Source organism: Phasianus colchicus, chromosome 12 (assembly GCF_987193195.1).
Source record: "Phasianus colchicus chromosome 12, bPhaCol1.hap1.1, whole genome shotgun sequence".
Taxonomy (NCBI): Eukaryota; Metazoa; Chordata; class Aves; order Galliformes; family Phasianidae; genus Phasianus; species Phasianus colchicus.
This window is the reverse complement of record NC_143447.1, coordinates 7982887-8003930: the sequence shown is the minus strand read 5'-3', so window position 1 is coordinate 8003930 and position 21044 is coordinate 7982887. Positions and strand designations below refer to the sequence as shown.

General features: G+C 41.8%; 2 protein-coding genes across 11 annotated transcripts in view; both read right to left on the bottom strand.

Annotated features, from left to right (window-relative positions):
- Window positions 1-65: 65 nt before the first annotated feature.
- On the bottom strand, window positions 66-16088 carry MNS1 (meiosis specific nuclear structural 1). Its single transcript, XM_090149279.1, has 12 exons — window positions 16059-16088; window positions 13275-13341; window positions 6762-6880; window positions 5721-5843; window positions 5502-5629; window positions 5286-5388; window positions 4301-4530; window positions 3334-3550; window positions 3147-3254; window positions 2654-2911; window positions 1675-1800; window positions 66-218 (listed from the first exon to the last, which is right to left on the bottom strand). Exons 1-12 carry the CDS (start codon window positions 16086-16088, stop codon window positions 120-122), a joined length of 1608 nt encoding a protein of 535 aa, XP_090005405.1. The 3' UTR covers window positions 66-119.
- The window catches only part of ZNF280D (zinc finger protein 280D), a 64114-nt gene continuing 54366 nt past the window's right edge, over window positions 11297-21044 (bottom strand). For 5 of the 10 annotated variants that reach the window (XM_090148814.1, XM_090148813.1, XM_090148816.1 and 2 more), the window contains 3 exons: window positions 18384-18471; window positions 13764-13903; window positions 11297-13500 (listed from right to left, as the gene is read on the bottom strand). The gene's annotated coding sequence lies outside the window, so the exon portion shown is untranslated. The remainder of the gene's footprint in view (window positions 13501-13763; window positions 13904-18383; window positions 18472-21044) is intronic. The other 5 variants (XM_090148817.1, XM_090148818.1, XM_090148812.1 and 2 more) reach the window with 3 other exon arrangements.

Sequence of the window (21044 nt, the reverse complement as noted above, 5' to 3'; positions counted from 1 at the left end):
TAAAATGGAGATTTTTATGAGAATAAAAACAAGTTCCTTGCTATTAACAGCAAATGGACATTTTCATTAGCAATCAGATGACACCTAGTGGCAAAGCAGGAGAGCAGACCTGGAAAATTTCAGCTCTCCTCAGAAGATGGATTACCTCTTCTCTTCTGATAAGCCAACCTAAATTCCTCACCAAGCATGTTAATATCATCTTCGCCTTTCAGTATTCCCTGGAGAAAGAAGCACCACAGAAGATAAAAAGAAATTAAAGAGATATTTATGGATCTCTGATTTTTTTTTTTAATGGAAATGATTGTATAGCTAATATCCTTGGAACCCATGTTACCTCTAAAAAACAAAACAAAACAAAACCAGCTCTGAAAACCATCACCAAAACTCAATGGATGAGTTTCTACTTGGTGCTAACCTAGAACTGCATTTTTTGTTCAGGCAAATTAGGGTGAGAATCCAGTAAAGACTGTCACATAAGCATTATACAAAAAACAATGTTTATCTGCATTGTGTTTCCAAGAAAAGTGATTAGAGGCAGCAGAGCACATCTGTAGGTTTAGCAAAAATCAAGAAACTACACTGAAAAGAGGCAACGGCTTGACTGGGGCTTCATCTCCACATTCAGGTGTGCTGAAGTAGTATTGGAGATTTCAGAACTAGGCAGAACTTTGCTATCAATCCATTCTGAGTGAAGTCCCATGCAGTGTGACACCCTGTTAAGGACTCATTAAAGCAGAGAAAGAACAGTAGGACATCAGTACCATGGGGCAGATATGAGCCACGGACTCTGAAACAGCCAAAGCTGTTCAACAACAGTCAGCTCAAAGCAGGAAATTACATCAAAAGTAGTGTCCATTTGTGTTGCACTTTAATCGCATCCTCACTGGAAATTAACTCCCTGAATCTCTACTTCCAAGTCGTACCAGTTCATGCACAAAGTGAGTATACTAATTATTGGATTAAAAATAAAGTTTGCTACGTTTACAATGTGTTTCAGTACTGCAGGAAGTAATTTCTTCAGACATCTGAGTAACTCCCTCCCTCCTCTTACTGCATCTCTACATCCTAAAGGCAGCTCTCTGTTCATTTGTGTACTATCAGGTGATCTTGATGATGATGAAATGTAATATAAAATAAATTGTAAATGAATGAAGTACAAGTGTTGCTTCCATCTTTATAACCTTTAAAAAGGTAAGGATGAACAGAGAGAGTGCTGACATTCTTCTGTGAGCCCTGCCATTTGTTGCACTGTAACAGGGAAGAGGCCTTGTTTCCATGCCAACAGAAGACATACAAGGCAGCCAACAACACAGATAACTGCTCCTAAAACCCAAATGGAGGAAATTGGTCAAAACTGCCTTTTAGTGGAGCCCTTTCTAGCTGGAAAAGCCCTTCTTTAAAAATTACATTCCATATCCCAAAAGCTTTGGATCTGCAAAGAGCTGTGGAAGCAATCAGCAAGCTCTGCTCATGGCCCCAATAGGGCAGTACAGCCTAAAGCTTCTCAGTGTTCTTTCACTGCTTTTCAATCCAAGGTGAGCACATAAGAGCTGATCCAATAAGGATACTCACTCCATGTGATTCACATGGCTAACAACTTTACCTTAAACTATCCAAGAAAAAAAAAAGATCTATAGAACAAACATTTAAAGCATTTAACAGATAATCACTTACTCTAGGAAGATAACCCAGTAATTTAGATGCATGTTCTTTCAGGAGTTTCTGTCTCTCTTCTTCAACAACTGCACGAATGTTTGCTTGTCTCTTCTCCTCCAACTGCCATTCTTCAAGTTCACGCTCCTACAATAAACAAGCAAGTTTTGTTGAGTTTCAGCTCCATGAACATTAATCCTTAGTTTCTATTGGTGGAAATAAAAGAGGTGCTTTTTTTTTTTGTGGAGTAAATGTTTAATTTTCATTTAATTTTGACTCCTGGTCACAAGAAAATAGATTTGAAAAGGATGAAAAGCTTGTGTAAAAGAAACAAAGCACAAGTTAAGTAGAAGAAATATCTCTGACAAAAGAGAAGACTGAATAGCAAGACATGGGGCTGTAGTTATGTTATTTAAAAGCCCTTTTTAAAAGATTGGTAAGCAAAACTTGGGTTCCTCGCCAGCTCTTAGACAACATAGTCTGTTCCTGCTTCACTGCTCTGCTCCAGGAAAAGGAAAAACAGACATGTGCTCTTGTGCTGATGACCAGAAACTACAACTCACGTTATACATGTGCAGTCTGAAAACTACAAGGTTGATGTTTTTAGTTTATGTAGAGGTTTTTCTTCCTCAGATGCTAGAAGGGGACACAGTCTGAAATCAGGGCTGGGTTCCCCCTTTTATGCATCCTCAGTTCTGCTGGCTGATCAGGGAGGCTGAGCTGGACAACATTTGTGTCACTGATCTCATGGCTCTTGAAGGGCTATATGCAGAGCATGTCAGGCATACAAGGATCTACAGGCTCTAACCTTTTAAGCCCTAAGAAGTTAGCTCTAGAAAGATGCTTTTCTTTCAACAAAACAAGGCCGTGCTTCCCACCCCTTCCCCCTGCCATTTCTCTGCAGTTCTGTCCTTTCCCTGCAGCCTTGGTGTAGGATAGAGTATTCTCATGTTAAAATGGTTTGGTTCAGACCAAGGGTGAAACTGAAAACTTCTCTTACTTTATCTGCAATAAATTGTTTGTGACGGTCTTCAATAAGTTTTTCCACAGCCTTTCTGTGTTCAAGCTGTTTCATTCTTCGTTTCTGAGCATTCATCTGTTCAATACGATCATCCTCTGCAAACTTGGCCTGCATCTGCTGTCTGAAGGCTTCTTCCTCCTCTTGCACAGCTTGCTGTGCTATCTTCTTCAAAGCAAACTGCTCTTCGTACATTTGCCTTAAATCTAGGCGTTGCCTTATTCTCTTCTCAATTTCTGCCTATAAAGAAAATTCAGTAAGATGCTGTATATTGAAAACTGTTTGAAAAAACTCATCTTCAGCCAATCTGATTTCTCAGAGAAGAAAATGACAGTGCCTGTTACTGTCTACGTAATAAAAAACCTGGTACCTGACAAGTGCCAAAATACCCATACACATATCTGCAGAAGTCCATGAAAAGTGAGCCTCCCCACAGCCAGTACAGGCACTGCTTCAGCTGCCTCCCAGCGCTCACCATCTCCTTCTTTCTATCCGTCTCAAGTTGTTCTTCCAGATACAGCTCTTGGCGTATTTGTTCCAGTTCATCACGCTTCTGTTGCTCTCTTTCTAGATTCTGGGCAATCTATTATAAGAAGGAAGGATTTCTAAGTAAAAGAAAAAAATACAATATGATGTTTTTCTACAATTTTAATTTTTAATACCATGGCCTGAAGTCGTTGTTTTTTCTCCTCCATGTCTCTAACTTTGGCCATCCGATCTTCTTCTCTTTGTTGCTGACTGTTGGCAAACTCCACAATTTTCCTGTTTTCTTCTTCCATCTCTTCCCGTTTCTTCTGCCTCCATACAGCCTGTTCTTTTTTAAATTCTTCAATATATGTCTGAATTGCTCTCATCTTCTCTAACTTAAGTTGTTTTTCTCTGTGTAAAGTAAAAAACAAGAGAGTATTGTTATTTACCATCCTGGGGCGTGACACTGAGCAAACCACGTGCTCACCATTATTCTAGACTAAGATTTAAATGACCATCCTTTCCCATTCAGCTGGAAACTAGATGCCTAAATTGCAAATACTTATTAATGAACTACCTCTGAAAAGGAATCTTTGCCTTTACTAATGTCTAATGTGTCTAATGCCTTTACTCAGGAGGACAGGCTGTACACATTGGTGTTCACTGCTCTTCTGGTTTATACATGCTCCATTCAAACAGAACAGAGAGAAGGAAGCTCAATAGCCCAAATGCCTCACAAGCTCTGAACCTGTTCTAAAATTTATATGGAACTCTTTCTGCTTTCACTGTGCCCCCAGAAACCTCCTTCCTCATCTGTGTCCATAGGACCAGCACACAACATGTATCACGGGAAAGCAGGGATGTGAGGTGAGGTGGAAATCTGTGACAGGCAATCATTTCTGGTGCAGTGAGAGCGCCTTGAACATGAGCTGATTTCCTGTCTGGGTACAAGGACACAAGAAAGACTGAAATAAGTGGAATATTCTGGCTCTTAAAACAGCAATCCACACAAGTCAACTTCTTTTTACTAAAATGGGACAAGAAATACTTATTCAATAGGAATGATATGGTGAAGTGGACCTTAGCCAAGGGAATAAAGCCTACAATCCTATAAGGAACTATATGCAAACTAAAAAACAATAAAAACTCGAATTTACAAACTTTTGATCTTCCTCATAGATCTTCCTGATGATTTCATCAATCATGAGTTTCTCTTTCAGAAACTCATCATAAACTCCCTGCTTCTTCCGCTCCTGTTCCTCAAGCTGCTTCTCCAGCTCTTGCTGATACGTTATTTTCTCCTCATTTCGCCTCAGTTCTGCCAAACTTTCTTCTTTTGCTGCCCTTTCATACTCTTCCTTCATCTTTTGGGCTATTTCAGCCTCACGTTTCTATAGGAGAAAATAAAAGAAAAAGCTATAAAAGATTCCTTTTTACTCCCATTATTACTTCCCACTTGAAAAATTACACAGCACAGGGAAGGAACACTGCACGATGAAACCAGTCTCTCTCCCCTCTACACACACTCACCATGCAGAATGTCTCAACTCAGGAAGAAGAACCCTTGGAGAGAATCCCCATTGTATAAACAACTTGAGAGCAGCTATCGGTACTTGAAGGCAGCTATATGGATTGCTAAGACCAAGCAGAGCATTCAGCGTCTGAACAAAACACGCTCATGCTGCTGTGATAACTGGAACGTAGCAGAACTTTGCAGAACATCCTCAGCAGAAGTTTTGTCGTTACAGCAATTTGCTTATGTTGTATTTTGTGTCAAACTTGAATGCATTCAGAATCTTCTGCCTGATCACCAGCACCATACGCACACAGCAGCTCACAGGTCTTTTCTGGAGTTACTCAGACACGCGTCTGTGTTTAACAGCAGTGACGTTTCCAACCGCTGTGCCCGAGGATTCGCTGCAATAACTGCTCACTGTGCAGCAACACCACAGCTGCTGTTTTAACCTCCACCAACGTTAAGGAGTGGTGAAATCACCGCCGTGTCCCATCACACAGCTTTGCACACCGCTGCTCCCACCACAACGCCAGGTGAGCCTTCTGCCACGGCCGTGTGCCACAGCACGCCGCTGGCTGCTGCACACAGAGGAGGATCTGGAAGCAGCACGGGCAGGACGCGCAGAATTACCATTTTCTCAAACTCTATGGCTTCTTTCTCAGCAACCTGCGCCGCTCGCTCTTTGTTCAGATACGCAGATTTTAGTTTTTTCTCGAGTTCTCGAAGTTCAAGACTGAGAGAAGGGAAAAAAAAAAAAAGAGATAAAGCGTATCCCATTGTAAGCAGCCCGGTGCCTACGGGCCAAATGGCACTGCCAGGGCGGGAAGCAGCAGCGGGCGGCTCTACCTGTTCTCCCGCACTTGCTGCCTCATCTTCTCATCGCTCAGCTCCTCGTGCTTCAGCCGCGCCAGCTCCGCCGCCAGCCGCTCCTCCTGCAGCCGCCGTCGCTCCCTCTGCCGCCTCTGCTCTTCTTCCTGCGCGGAACGAGCGACCGCCGGCACGACTCTCCCCCCGGCCCCGCCCGCCCCCGCCGGCTCCCCCCGCCGCAGCGCCCGCGGTTCTCACCGTCCGCACGGCCTCCTCCAGCCGCCGCTCCCGCTCCACCGCCGCCCGCAGCCTGGCGGCCCGCAGCCGCCCGCCCCGCTCCTCCGCCGCCGGCGGCAGCCCCGGGCCGTGCCACGCGGACGCCTGCGGACGACAAGAGAGCGGCGGTGCCGCCGGGCCGCCCCGACGGCCCCCGACGGCCCCCGACGGCCCCGGACGGCCCCCGACTCCGCCGCCCCGCCCGCTCACCATGCCTCCCCTCCAGCAGAGCGCGCGCCGCGTCGCCTTGGCGACGGCGGAAGGCGGCGGCGGAAGCGGGCGGCGACTTCCGGTCAGCGGAGGGCGACAGCGCCCCCCTCGGGGCGGTGCGGGGCGCGGAGCCGCCTCACGGAAGTTGTGCTGCGGGACGGGCGGACGAAGCTTTGCAGCGCGTTTCGGGCGTGCCGCCGAGCGCCGAGAGCGCGTAACAGAAATACGGGCGGAGGGACAACGCCGGAATCCTCACCGCTCGGGACGGCTCGCGAGGCTCTCCGTTCTCCCCCGCGGGCCGCAGGCACGTGGCACGCGCAGATCTCCAACAAAGGAGCGGCCTGCGGCCTTACAGCCACCGCGTGCTGGGCAGGGAGAACGCTGCAGAAACCCCACGGAAACCACCGCGTGCCCCTTGCCCTGCTCCCACCCTTAAACAGAGTAATACAGCCGCTGGTCTCATCTCTTCCCTGGGCACTTCCCCAAGGCCTGCAGGCCCTAATGCTCCCGCTGTCGTTTTCCCCTGTATCACGTTTTTCCCCTGTATCACGCAGACCTGTCTCTGGCCGCCTGTGTCTGTGTCCCGTGTGCCGCCCAGCATTCAGCCCCCAGGGCACAGCACGCTCCTGCCAACTCCCCTGGGCCATCCACACCTGCTGGCAGCGCAGACACCCGGTGCCACTGGCGCGTCCCTTCTCCCCACCAAGGTCACCTCCGTGGATGAGCCACCCCCCCCACAGGAGCCATCTGCCCTGCTCTCCTAGCAAGGCCTTCCCTCGAAGCAATCCGGCACTGTGTGGGAAGCAGACCTACCTTTCCCTTATGCCCCAAAGCAGAGCTCCCTGACGGCACCGACGCATTTCTCGTTTGAAGATGCACAGATTTAAGCTGTAGAACAGAGTTCAGTCCTGGGGCAGAGCTGCTCAACACATCTGAAAGAACAGAGTAAGAACGTACTTGTTTTGCAAGCCAGCTACACGAGGCCCCTTACAGCCAAACGTCTTCTAATGATAACACAGACGTGTCTGCTTTGCTGCAGTTTGGAAAGGAGAGTCCCAGCTGCATAACTGCCATAAACTGCTGTTCCGTACAGCACCTCTCCTTGCAGCAGTCTGGTTGCAGCCGGCCTGTCATGTCAGTGACTGTTGCTTTTTCTTAACAGCATCAAACACGCCCAGGGCCTGGAAAGCTTTGTGCAGCCAGCAGCATGCACAGTCCTTCCTCAGATTAACACAGCGTTAACAAATGCTGCAGTTTTCAGTCCCAGTAGCACCACCCTGTGATCAGCTCATCACTGCAGAAATCAACGCTGCTGAAGAATGAGAATTTGGCCAATGATAAACATGATAAAATAGAGCATTTCAGGGATAAAGGTGGTTCCCTTTACTTCAGCTGCTTAAATTGAAGGTGATGCAGGAGCACACAGCAGGTAAGGTCACTAAATAAGAAAGTCGATGCCACTTCACAGGTTTACTTTTCCAGGGCATTTTAGCAGATCTTGCCATGTGACAGTGAAAAATGCGTTCCAGCTGAGATAAGATATGTGGGTTGTGCTGACTTTGCAACAGTACAAACCACCGTGGGGGATAACAGTGTCACTGTGAGGTAATTTACCTTCTTCAGATGAAAAGATAAATGTGAATTAACAGGAAAGGGTCTGAAACATCTGAGCAGTGGTATTGATCTGCTAAAGACCCAGATAAGTCACAGAGAAATGCTTGCCTGCTTTCCCTGATGTGGGTGATGGATGGAACAGCAGATTTAGCAGCCAAGGGGCTGTCACTGTCAAGAAAATCTGAGCACTAAGAATAATAATATATATATATATGTAATTATTCTGCAATAGAGGGGAAAATATGTCCCGGCACAGCAGCAGGCAGAAGTTATCTTTTACTTATGAGATTATGGACTGTAAGCAAAAGTACTACAAGGAACGAAGACACTCAGTGCTTCAGATGCATTCAGCAAAAGTACAGCTGTTCCTGATTGATGTTTTAATATTTAGCTACAGCATTGAGTTTGCAAAGCATGAAGAGAATAAATGGAGCATCTCAGGCCAGAAAGGATTGTCTTGGAAAAACATATGACCAGAAACTCATCTTTTGGGCAACATTTCTCTGGCTCATCTACAGGTTTCCATCTCTGTTCAGTTGGTCTGATAGAGTTAAAGCTGTCAGCATCCAAAGACGAATCATAGAATGGCCTGAGTAGAAAAGGACCACTGTGCTCATCTAGTTTCAACCCCCTGCTATGTGCAGGGTCACCAACCAGCAGACCAGGCTGCCCAGAGCCACATCCAGCCTGGCCTTGAATGCCTCCAGGGATGGGGCATCCACAGCCTCCCTGGGCAACCTGTTCCAGTGTGTCACCACCCTGTGTGTGAAAAACTTCCTCCTAATATCTAACCTAAACCTCCCCTGTCTCAGTTTAAAACCATTCCTCCTTGTCCTATCACTATCCACCCTAGTAAACAGATGTACCCCCTCCTGTTTATACACTCCTTTCAAATATTGGAAGGCCACAATGAGGTCCCCACCTTCCCACCTATTTTCCTATCAGTAATGGAACATAATGGAGCAAATCAGAATTTATATCTACAGTACCCTGTATCTACACGTAACATGTATTTCCAGGTAAACTCAGAGTTCTTTATTTCTTATTAACATCAATTTCTGACTTATAAAGCTCTTAAAGCACCTATGGTGTGTGCCGATTCCTCCAAGAGAACAGTTTTTGAAATAACAAGATTACATACACTCCAAAGACCACACATGGATGAATTCTGCTCCACATTGATGTTACACTCTGATGTTTCTTATCAGAGGTGTACAATCAATGAATATACAGATGTTATGGTATAGCAGAGAGCTTGGCTACGTAGTTGTTACACCAAAACAGGAAACAGAAATAATAGGTACACACATCCATATCCTAGACTCACGTGGAAAACTCCAGTGGAGTAGATCTCCAGAAGAGATCCTTCCCCACTGGTAGTCAGCTCTTCAATAGGTCTAGGAGAGGTGCAGCCAGGCTCCACCCCTTCCAGCAGCACAGGTGAATTGCCTTCACCTGTGCTCCATGACTGACTCACTGATCACCTCAGGTGATCAATCAGAGGTTCAGGCCGTGACTCAGCAGTTCCCCTACAAGAAGGTTCTTAGTGGCTGTATGCACAATGATTATTGTTATAAGGGCAGGATAACACCAACACAACTCCTTGGCTATTCTGTGAGGAGTATATTTAGAAACTGTAGAGTAGTACAATTTCATTTGATTCTGTTTTTGTGCATGCAGATGGGTGAGACAATCCCTTCTAGCTTATGTGTTGACAAAATCATTTTTTCACCCAACAATGTCTTACTTCTATACAATACTTGCAATTCTTCATTTCCATATTGGCATTAAATGTATGTACTTCTCAAACCTTGCAGACCAAACCCATTTGGACACTGTGAAACAAGAACAGAAAATCAGGACGTTTTTCTTCACTCAGTTTCAGGCTCACTGTGGGCACTCCCTTGGGCTCACTGCCCATTTCTTTCATGTCTTCCCTCTGTGTTTCTGTTTCCATACGGTTTCTGTCCTACTATTACTACTCCAACCAATACCAAGCTTATAGCTTTCTGCATCTCTTACCCTGTTTAGTCATTTTGTAAGTGTCCTATATTCCTTAGTTTCTTAGTATTTTAATGTATACTGCAGTTCAATTCCTTCTTACAGATATCCTGAAAAAAGACAATGACGACACCACCACCACCAGCCAGGTTTCGTACACCATCCAACAGGAATGTGTTCCATTCAATGAGCTGGGAAATGAGCTCTTACAGCACACAGCACACTCCAAGCTCCCTGCCAGCTGGCTGATGGGCTGCTGGATCTGCACGGGTTATGGAGCAGGGCATTTTCCTCTGCATTTGGCACAACTTTGCTAGCATACGATGATTAAAAAATAATTAGAGCACCATGTCCACCATGCTCTTTTTAATCCAACCAGCAAACACAGGGGAAAATACAAACTACGATCACCAGGCTTTCTGCTTCACCTGTAATCACTTTCTTTTTTTAGGTAAATGTCTGTTGCAGAACACTTATACAGAATTTTGTATTACTATTTCTGTAATGGCACTTCTGGTCTGTGCAGCAAGGGCTTTATGCACTCACATTCAAACTTTTGCCCCCCCAGTTAAACTGAAAATGAGTTGAGATCCTAAGTTCAATTCTGTGATTCAAGCAAAAGAAGTGAGTTCTTTCTGATGCAAATCAACAATGACATTTAGCCACAGATGAGTGTGGAAGCTGTGCACATAAAACCTCATCCAGAAGCCTTTATGTAGTTTATTCAGATTTTTAAATGTGAGCTCTGATTTATTTATTCTTCTTCCTTATAGTGGCCCCCATAGTAAATGGTGCACCAAATGAAAAGGTGGGATGGCACCAATACCCTGCACTGCCCACTTCATTGGAAGCACCAAACCCAGGTGTCTGCATGTATCTTAACTGGAGCACAAAGAAAACACCAAGAAAAGTGCTTAGAAGAAAGCAGTACCTCTCTCTTTCCTGCACGATACCATCAAACACAGTAACTCCAGAGAGTTCATTTTAACATTTGTGGGTAATTAAATAGGTGAGGAACTCGAAAGAGGAATTCAGCAGAGAGGGAAAAAACTAAGAAAGATGTCATGTTCAAAATTCAGCATCTAACAAAGAATTTAACAAACTAATCCGTAACTACAACCCTGAGCCACAACATGGCTGAACTAATGGGGAGGACAACTGAAGGGCAATAAACAGAAAAGAAATGTCAATCCCAGAAAGGGCTGAGAGCAACGTGAAACTAATTCTGCTGCCTCTGTCCATCTCTCACAGTGGCGCCTGGCCCTGCAGTCAGCCCTGCCAGTGCCACAAGCCCTGGGCTGCTGAAAGCTCTGCTTCCCAGCCCTGTGCAGGGACATCTGTGGGTCCTGGGGCAGCTCAGTACATTCCCTGATGTTTTATTCAAAACCCTTCAGAGAAGAGAAGAGTACACAGCAGTTAATGACACATTTCACTGCTGGTAAAAGAAATGCAATTCACCAGTTGACTGGGCAGTGGCAGCTCAGCGTGACGCTCCCCACCTCACACCACACTGCATGTGTCACCAGAAGTGGGGTTCCCCCAGCACCAAAAGTTGTGCTCACTTTCCCACCCCACAGCTGAGCTCTCATCCTTCCCTTACTTCCCTACGTCAATACATCTCACCTGATACATCAAGTAAGCCAAGCTGCTCACCTGAAATCAGAAGATGATGCACACACTTACTGCAGTGAGCAACTCCATATAGAGTTGGCTGTGTGCTAATGTTTTGTGCAATACACAGGCTTGGTACTTTTTGAAATGAACAGTTCATCTGGAATTACATTTCTACAATTTAGAAATCAAACTTAACCTAATTTGCTGCAGCTGGACACCACCTGCAGAGTACTGTTTAAGTACTCTGAACATTACATACTTATCTTTTAAATATTGATAATGCCATTTGTCATTTATGTGACATGAAGTCCCACAGGGAATAATTATGCTAATTAAACCTTAATGATTCTTGCAAATAAATGATCAAACAAAATTGCTACTGTTGATTTATATTAATGGATGCCTTTAGGAGGAGATTTGTCAGGATGTGCTGCTTCTTGAATCCCAATTCATCTTATTTAGCAGAATAATGTACATAGTTTGTAAAACAGATTAAGCATTTAAAATATAATGTGTTTATAGTTTCTGCAGTTCATAACATTCAACTGTTGTTATCTTGCCTTATGGCAATCTGCATTAAATGCTTTAATGGTATATAACTTTTTCTAGAGTGTTTTTTTTCCTTCTTCCTTAGGGATATGTGGCTGAAGCAGACATATAGTTTCTACTTTTCTGTTATTACTGGGCATACTAGAAATTCCCACCTCACATCCATCTATTTTTTTGAAATTTTAAGCAAGTTCATCTGGAAAACATTTTACATAGGCTTGCCTTCTATACAATACATACACTTGAAAGCAGTATCAGCGTGCTTCTTTTATTGCTGACTATAGGGCAGGAGATGTTTTAATTGTGTCGGAGGAAAGGAAACAGCAAGGAACATGAATATTCTGAATTAAAACTCCAGCAGCAGAGTGAAGACACAGGATGCTTTTGTCTTTGAGGCAAATGATACCATTAAGTAATCAGTAATTTGCTAGAACTTCCACCTATCCACAGATTTTCAGGATTTTTTTTTTTCCTTTTTATCTCCTTCTGCTTGTTTAGTTCAGCATCTCAAAGAAGGGCTAAATAGCCATGCCAACATCTTGTTTCTCTCATAATGTTCCCAGCTCCCACAAAGCTTAACACTGCATTCACAACAGGCTGTATTTCAAACAGTTGGCACAAATGGATTTTAATACTATCTGCATACTACGTACTACAGTCATGAAGTCCAACTGAACCTGAAAGCAAGATTCCTAACACTGGAGGGCCTGAACACCTACAGCAATTTTCTTACATTCTGTGGATTAATAATCCTCTAATTTGTCAATTTCACTTTATACAGTGGTACTGAGTTCTTTCTTCTTCTAATCAGAGCACTAATTCTGCACATGGCATTTGCTCATCCTGTTTCTTCTAACAATGAGAAACTCACAGTCTCGCTCCTCCCTTAGGTACGGGCTCTTGAACAGCTCCACAATCAGCTAGCAGGGAATGCTTTCAAACATGTAATTACCTTCTGTATGTGACAATAGCATGGAAACTTGGAGCAATTAGTAGAATTGGACACAGACTGAGGATTAGGTGTGCCTAAATTCTGGTTTTGTCTGTACTCTGCTGTGTAGCATTCAGAAAGCTATTTTATCTTACTGCCCTGCTGTACCCTGCAACAATGTTTGTCATAGTCACACAGCAGGAGCATCCCAAAAATGAGAATGTCTATACCTGTACTGCACTGAATGGCTACATCACCACCTCTCAAAGGACATCACTGTTCTATCAGAACACACCACCACAGGTGCATAATTGCCACTGCTCTTATCAGCCTCTCTGCTCATCAACATGTGGGTAAAAACCTTCATCTTAATTTAAAGTCAAAAAGCTTTTTGTCACTGGCTTAAAGAGGTGCATGATCTCACTCCCAGGTTTATGCATGTCACTTTTTGCCTTAAAAAAACAACCCTGCTCTTCCTTTTTAATTTATTAAAAGCTTCCTACCCTTGTATCTATTCAGACATGTACAATGGACAGGCAATTGTAGGTTAAGAAGATCATTTTAGTCTTTTCAGAGAGATCATCCCTTTTTCTGTTATGTACTTGCCATTTCCTTACCATCCCACAGGCACTTGCTCTCCAAGCACCCTTTCTGACATTCCCAGTTCCTGACCTCAATTTTTCCCTAGCTGCAAAACAATTTACAGGCCTTGCCTCTTTGAATTTACAGATAAGGATTATTCCTCTTCTTCCACTCTGTGGGATGACTTCTCTGCCAGTGGGTTTGGGATGACAACTCTTATCGGGCTCTCCAGGATCCCAAAGTAGTGCTGGGACTTGGCTTCTGCAGACAGAAAAAGCAGAAAGTATCAATACCATAGCACCTGGGAAAGCACACACACCTACTCTTGAAGAATTTTAGGCAACCCAATTTAATTGAGACTTTCTCTTTGCCCCCCCAGTGTAGAGAGACTGCTTGGTTTTGGCCAAGATTGTTTTTCAAACAGTCACTTGTAGCCTCAAAATGCATTTGGTGTCTAGCAGACAGAATTGCCTGAATCAGTCTGTCTCCTTTGCCACCATTTCTACTACACATTTGTTCTCTACCTTGGAGTAGTGTTAAAACCTTCCAAGAGCTGCACAGGGAGAGCTGCTGCTATTAAACTGCCTCATCTCCACCTTCCAGGTTGTAGTCAGTCGAAGCGCTGCTCCCTGACCCCACTCCACTTCTAGATGTTGTTGTTTATCTGAAATACAGTCATCATTTAAATCATTTGGACTCACACATCTGCTTTCATACACTGTGGAAGTTTTAAGGTACCTGATCCTTAACAGTTAGTTCATACAGCTTAGTTAAAATTTATATGTAACTTATTTACATTTAGATATTAAAATATTCCTTACACTTTGTTTGTATGCACATAAATTGAGATTTCAAACATGTCACTGTAAATTTGCTGGGAATTCATATGTATTTTTTAGAGCCTATACAGTGAATGGATTCTATTTTAATACTTGTCCATTTTTATGCTGTCCCCTAAATAATTCATCTTTACTGATTGCTACTTATATGTACCACTGCATTTTGACATCAGACTCCTCACCAGCAGCTGCATAAAACAAAATTCCTATTACCCAGGGTGCAAGATTCACTTTTTAAGTATTTTCTCCTTTTTTAAAAAACAACCTGAAAAGAACAATTTCTTCTGACCTCCTTGTTAAGCAACGTGCTCGTTTCCAGAAGGACTGTACATTTACTTTTTTCTACCTAATTCAGAGAAGGAGAAAGAAAGAAGGACTTCTTGCATGACGTTAAATAATTCCAAATAAGCATCAGTCCTTGATGTAGGAAAATGTACCTTCTGTGCCCTCAACTACAGCAGAGAATTCATTTCTCCTAAAGCAGTACTCAAAAAATGAGTATGTTTTGTGTATCAAAATGGCACAAATCTCTGAATGTGTATTTTCTGGCCAGTCCCAGTCAATGTTAAGTAACTGTTAAGGCAGTATATAGAGTTTACAGCACAGTATTTGACCTCATATTTGAACAGTAATTTAAACTGAGCTGAGTAAAAACAGAACAAAAATCCCAGGCATCTGTTGACATTTTTCTAAATATTGCTAAAAATGTATAATTCAGAAATAAAATAGGCAGAGTTTGCAAGCAAAGGATATAACACCAGTAATGCTAATCAAGCTGATGTTACATTGCACATGTAATGAACTCGTGAGATAGAGTAGAACATGGAAAAAAGAAAAATACTAAAACACAGCAAATGCTAAACCACAGATTGCTGCAATCTCTACCTAAGTCACAAAGATGTGTTCCTTGAGTTCTGTTTATGCTGTGTTGATTTAATGCAAACAAACTTTAGAATCCTTTCTAGCTGGTAGTCCCCCAAGTGTAAGTAGATGCAGTAATTAAATTGCTTAGCAGTAAAGCCATGGAACAACATGACATTCATGACACTTTCAGTAAAAATGCATCCAGGCTTTCCTGTAGGCCTCTTTTCGGAAATATTTCTGTTGCTGATACTCTGGAAACAGGGAGATTTTTAAAAATACGTCGAGTACATTTTAAACTTAAAGAATTAAGTCATTAACACATTTATAGCAGAGCCGAGTCTCTCACTGCTCAGGGAGTGAAAGACACACCAAACAACTGACTTACTAACAGACAGAAAGAAGATGAGCTTTTCTGCCTATTCACATCAGACTGCGTTCAGCCTGACCATCTCAGCCCAGGCAGGGCTACTTTCACTGAATCTCAAATAATGCATTCACAGCAGAATGACATTTCTAGATACCATGCTCCTGACTACAATTGTGCATGGTGACCTGGTCCCAGCCTTCACAACAGTGCTTTGCCAACACCACGACACCACGCCTTCGCAGGCACTTGCCGTGCATTGATTCCAAAGCAGAAGGCTGCACTAATTATAGCTGTCTGAATTCAGTTCTGCTTCGGTCTGCCAGAAGATAACCAAAGGGATTTTTTTCCTACATGGTTTATTTTTAAAGGATGACTTCTGAAGCACACAGTTACAAGATGTGAAGATACACTGTGGGCCTTGGCTTATTTTGAGAGCTTGCTACACTCTGTTCTTCCTTTAACCTAAAAAAAAATATCAAAGTGTTCTGTTTTCCTGGCCAACTTCTCTGTGACTCACAGTTTCCATAACTGCAGTTTCACATTCATGAATCCACCAAGGCTATTGAATATTTATCAGATTTTGGACATTTCTTTCCTTTTTTTCTTTTCATTTCTTTTCATTTGTTTTTTTTTTTTTTTTCCCCTTCTTTTTTTTTTTTTTTTTTTTTTCTGAAAGATTTGCATTTAAATAAACAACAATAAAAGAGAGTTTAAAAGAGTCTCCCAGAACTCTCTTTCCCTCCTGTTACCTCTTTCAGCTTTTGTACTACCACTGCCATTATTGTCTACCAAATATTCCCAGGCAGACAGAACATGTATTAATGCTGCAAAACACAAGATCCAGTTTAGAAACAATAATATCATGTGATTATGAAAGTTTTCAACATGCATATTTTGAAACTCGTTTTTTTTTAATTACCAATTTTTTTTTTTATTTTTTTTTTAATTACCAAACATCTGCAAAATTGGTGAATAATCACAAGAGCAGAGAAATGGAAACTTCTGCTAAGAGAAAAGGCTGCTCGGGACACAAACAGAGGAGGGGAAAAGCTCTGAAAGCCCTTCTTCTCCATTCCAACTCAGTAATACAGGAAAAGGGATGTGATAGTAAAAGTATTGACACTAAGAATTGAGAGGCCTGGCTAAGCTTATCCTAACTAAAGGCATATTCCTTTAGACCAAACGCAGCAGCTCACTAAGTACCAGATGAAAAAATAGAGCCAGTGTTGTAAAATAACTGAGGTCACCCCGATTTCCAGTGAAGCAAAAACTCCATGAAAAAGCCAACAAGAACAATTTCTTTCTGCTGGGCCAACACAGTGTCTGTTCTGGTGGTGAAAGCTTCATGCTGCAAGTTTTCCCTTTAAAAATTTACTAGAACCAATCTGTATCTTTCCAAACTCAGTGTCTTATTCTAAATCTGCTTTAACGATTGTGCCTGCTGCATTCCACTGAGACCATTCAGAGGGAAGAGACTAATCTATTTAGCTTTGCAGAGGGTTTCTCTCTGACATGTGCTCTCCTCATAGACCATTTATCAGGATGAAGGGTGCTCCCCAGAGGCTGCGAGCAGCAGGACAGGCCCAGCCTGAGTGACAGTTTGTCCTGCAGAGATTGACTTTAATGAAGCACAGAATAAACAGGAAGATTAAGAGAGTGCAAAAAAAAGTGACAAGTTTTGAGTTCACCTGCGCAGCTTAAAGTGCAGCACAGACCTTTCACTGAGTTATAACACATATTTTGTAGATTATTTATTTTGGTAGGATTTTGTAGATATTCATCATGGAGTTTCTTTTGTGACAACACGGAGATATTACACATGAGCCATTTTTAGCAAAGCTCAAATCACTATTGTAGCATTTCCAGCTGAGTCTGTCTGAGCTCATACTACTGCCAACGAAGAGAAGCAGATACACCTGCCAGATATGTCTGCCTGAAGGTGAGGTACTGACTTTTACCCAAATACAGTCAACTCAGACACAGACTTTCACTCAAACTTCAGGAATTTAGGTCTGAATTGTTCTTCATCAAATATGAAGAAAATTGGTAACTGAGGCTGAGAATGAAGTGATGAATGGAAAGAAGTTCATCACCCAATGACAATGACCATATTCATTATTACATATTCTACATATATAAAAAGGAACCTTCCTATCACCTCAGATCACAGCTAGAGAAGTTTGATGCACTCTATGCATCTACTGCCAGCAATTAAGACTCACATTGAACCTTCTTGTCTCTGGATGATCTTCTGAATTTAAATGCAAAGAAACTACTCATATCTCTTTCTGTAATTGCTATTATTGAGGAGAACACAGAATACTCCCAGAAAAGTAGATGGAAGCTTTAGCTCCAGTTTCTAAAGCTGAAGAATTAAGTCAGTGTTAACTGTGCTCAAATAGTTTTGTTCATGAAACTCTTCACCAAAACAAAACAGAAAGAAGTTTCCAAACTACAACACACAATCTTTCTGCAGAATTTCAGAAAAGACTGTTTTTGACAAAGTGGCTACAAAAACACAACTTAGAGACACTATTATGTAGTTCACCTTGTCCCATTCATCACCTTGTAAAACTTCTGCTTTCGGTTTTCATGTGTGATAACCAACCCAAAAGACAATGACTGCTACAGAGTATATATAAATATATATAAATATATATATTTTAAAAACAGCATATATAAGGCCTTTCTATGAGTACAAGAATTGAAGTTACATGCAAAACATGCAACAAGCAATGCAGTGTAATCTGAGATGTTTCAGGATCCACCAGCCCATGTTGCCATTATACATTCTCAACAGATGATGGCACCAAAATTCAATCTGTAAGTAAAAACTAGCAACTAGCAGACAGATTGCTTGGGTAAGTACATTAGAACAAATGCACCACCATTTAGCTAATTTGAATGGTACAAAACAGACACAAACTAAGTACAGGTTTTAATATGTCTTTTAAAATAAACTGCCACCCTTTCTCCTGCTCCCTCCTTCTCCATGTCTCAAACTTCTATCCTTAACCATTAAACAGAGATTTTGCCTTGCAAAGTGTGCATAGCAAAGTGAGATAGACTCTTACTTCTGAGGAACACTATGGCTACACGTTCTTCATACTTCATGCTTTCAACCTTTGCTCATGTTTGCTCCGTACAGCAGTGAGCACTCTCCTGAAAGCACAGGATAAGGTGCACAATCAAGAATTCACAGCTCAACAAGCTATCAGCAAAGCAAACTTTACTTCCAAATCTATAAAGAATTAAGCTGTTAGAAGTCAGAAAACTATTGTTCCTATACAGATACTTTCATGAGCTTCTTGCTTTGTTTTTGCCAAATGTCCTGGTTTAAACATCATCAGTTTTGGCAAGCACTTTAAAAAACATCTGCGATATTAATATTCATGCATTAATTTATCAGAAATTGAGTCTGCCTTTATTGCTTCTCAGGTAAACATCACAGATTTTAAATAAATGAATCTGAACATATGATTTAAAATTTGGTAACCTGATCAGTAGTGGTATTTCTAAAGTAGATTATATGTTAAGATAGAAAAGAAGGTGTTAAATAATTCAACAGAAAATACATCAAATGAATAATTGGGTTATTAGCAATTTACTGCTCTTTAGTCTTAGCAGAGATCTAATGGAAGCTATGTTGCTTATACTATGAAAAAACAATTTGTATTTGCCATATGTTAGCAGAATCACCAATCAAATAGTAATTTATTATTGGAATGAGCCTCAAAAACATTATGCTGAAACCCCAGAACCACGTCCAGTGGCCACATCAGCACTTTGTTCATGGTAGTGCTCCAATACGCCTCAAAGAAGACAAAGAGGCCCATGAATTCTGAAAGAAAAAAACCCCAACGAGTGTATATGTGAGAAGTGTCATTAGCAGATTGAATTCTACAGATCAGAATAATGTTTGTGGCTAAACAATTTTTCAATGGACAGAACTAATATTTAATGAAGATAAAAATAAAAAATAATAATAATTAAAAAAAAAACCACTGCAAATCCCAAACTACAGAATAGAAAGAGGGAAACATTTTTTGACACCTCAGATATTTGAATATTGCTATTGCCAAAGAAACTGCACTGAAATTTGCAAGCTTAAACTGCATCTTCTCTGTTTAGAGATCACTCTGAAGGCAATTTCTATAAGCTGTCTATTTATTCCTTCAGGCTCATTTATTTACTGATAGGACTGTCATCTTCTGACAGGCAGCAATGAAGGTATTAGAAGCTGCTTTACCCTGCTCTGTGCATTCTACATACCTTTTCTCATTAAATAGTATTTTGACACATTAAACAATGCATGGGTAATATTTTATTTACAGGTCTGTGTCTACTAAAAACAGCAACATTTTTTTATTATTAGGTACTGTACACGCTCTTCTTTGCTTTTAAGGTATGTCAGATAATGGCTTTCTGTAAGATGACAAAGTGTTGGAGTTAAAAAGCCAAGTTACATAGTTCTAATAGCAGGATGTTATTTCTAGTTCTCTAACTAGCTAAAATCAAGACAAAACAAAATAGAATTGGTTTTGTTCTAGGGGAATATTTTACATTTTTGCCTTACTGTTTTTTCCTCAGACCACTACATCACTACCTAAGACTCACATTATCCCAATCCTCGTCAGCAACTACAAGGACCACATCTTCATCCAAGTGCAGAGTACCACTTTATCCTTAAAGCTACGCTTGTCTGATGAACTGAAGCCTACCAGCTTCACGTGTGGGCTATAAAAGCAAACCCAATGTCCAGAGCCTTCATGCCAGTAGATTTTTCTTTCAGCTAAGTGGGCAACACCGCTGATTTGGGAGGAGTGTTTGCAGAGAGCAGATAATATTCACCCACCTTAAGTTATTCTTTTGCTCCCTGCTCAGTGAGTAAGGGATTTGATACATATTATTATGAGATACATAACAAGCCTGATTTTCAACTAAAATTGAATTCGACCAATATTGCAGCATGTGTCTTCTGTAGATTAGATTCTTAATGACTACATCTCAGCTGGTCTCACACAGCGGAGTCCAACTGTACAGCACCAGCATGTACTTCACAAATGTGAAGAGTGAGGTGTTGTAAGAAACACAGCTGTGACAGTAGAAAAGTTTACACGGTTTAACACCAGTTTCAGACTGTTCAGAAGCCCTGCCTCAGTTTTACCAAACACTGTGCCCAAGCTGTTTGTGAGTTAACTCAAGTGCAAGTATAAGGCTGGCACCCTGAACTGCCTAAACAGGAGATGAATCAAGGCAGGTTTAATAGGAATCTCAATCAGATATCACATTAAAACACTCAATTGTGCTTCTCATTAACACATTATTTGCAGAATAAAGGTCCTGACAATGAATAAAACCTTAAGGAAATACAATATCCTCCAAATATGGTCAATCCATCCCATGAAAAAGTTAGCAAAGCCATGATTCTACCTATCATAAACTGTAAATGGGGTGGACTGAAAGGGAGGAGGAAAGGCCCTGTGGTAAGCAGTAAAACACCAACAGTGTAAATGGAATGAATTTCTTCAATTCTATAGCAGCATTTATTTTTGAACAGATAGGGAAAAAAGAAACCTCAGGAGAAGCTTCAGAAGGCCACACCTTACTGGCCATGCAAAAGAAGTTTTGCTTTAAAGTTTTAAAGACAGACATAAGGATTTTTGCACTGTTTTTTTCTTAGCCCACTGTACATTCCAGACCAAAATTCTATCCTTTACTCTTCAGGGATATGT

Coding starts and splice junctions, on each gene's coding strand:
- MNS1 (XM_090149279.1), bottom strand. CDS start 16,088: ATGGCAGTGGTAGTACAAAAGCTGAAAGAG. Junction 5,630..5,720: donor TGGAGGAGGCCGTGCGGACG/GTGAGAACCGCG, acceptor CGTTCCGCGCAG/GAAGAAGAGCAGAGGCGGCA. Junction 3,255..3,333: donor AACAACGACTTCAGGCCATG/GTATTAAAAATT, acceptor TTCTTATAATAG/ATTGCCCAGAATCTAGAAAG.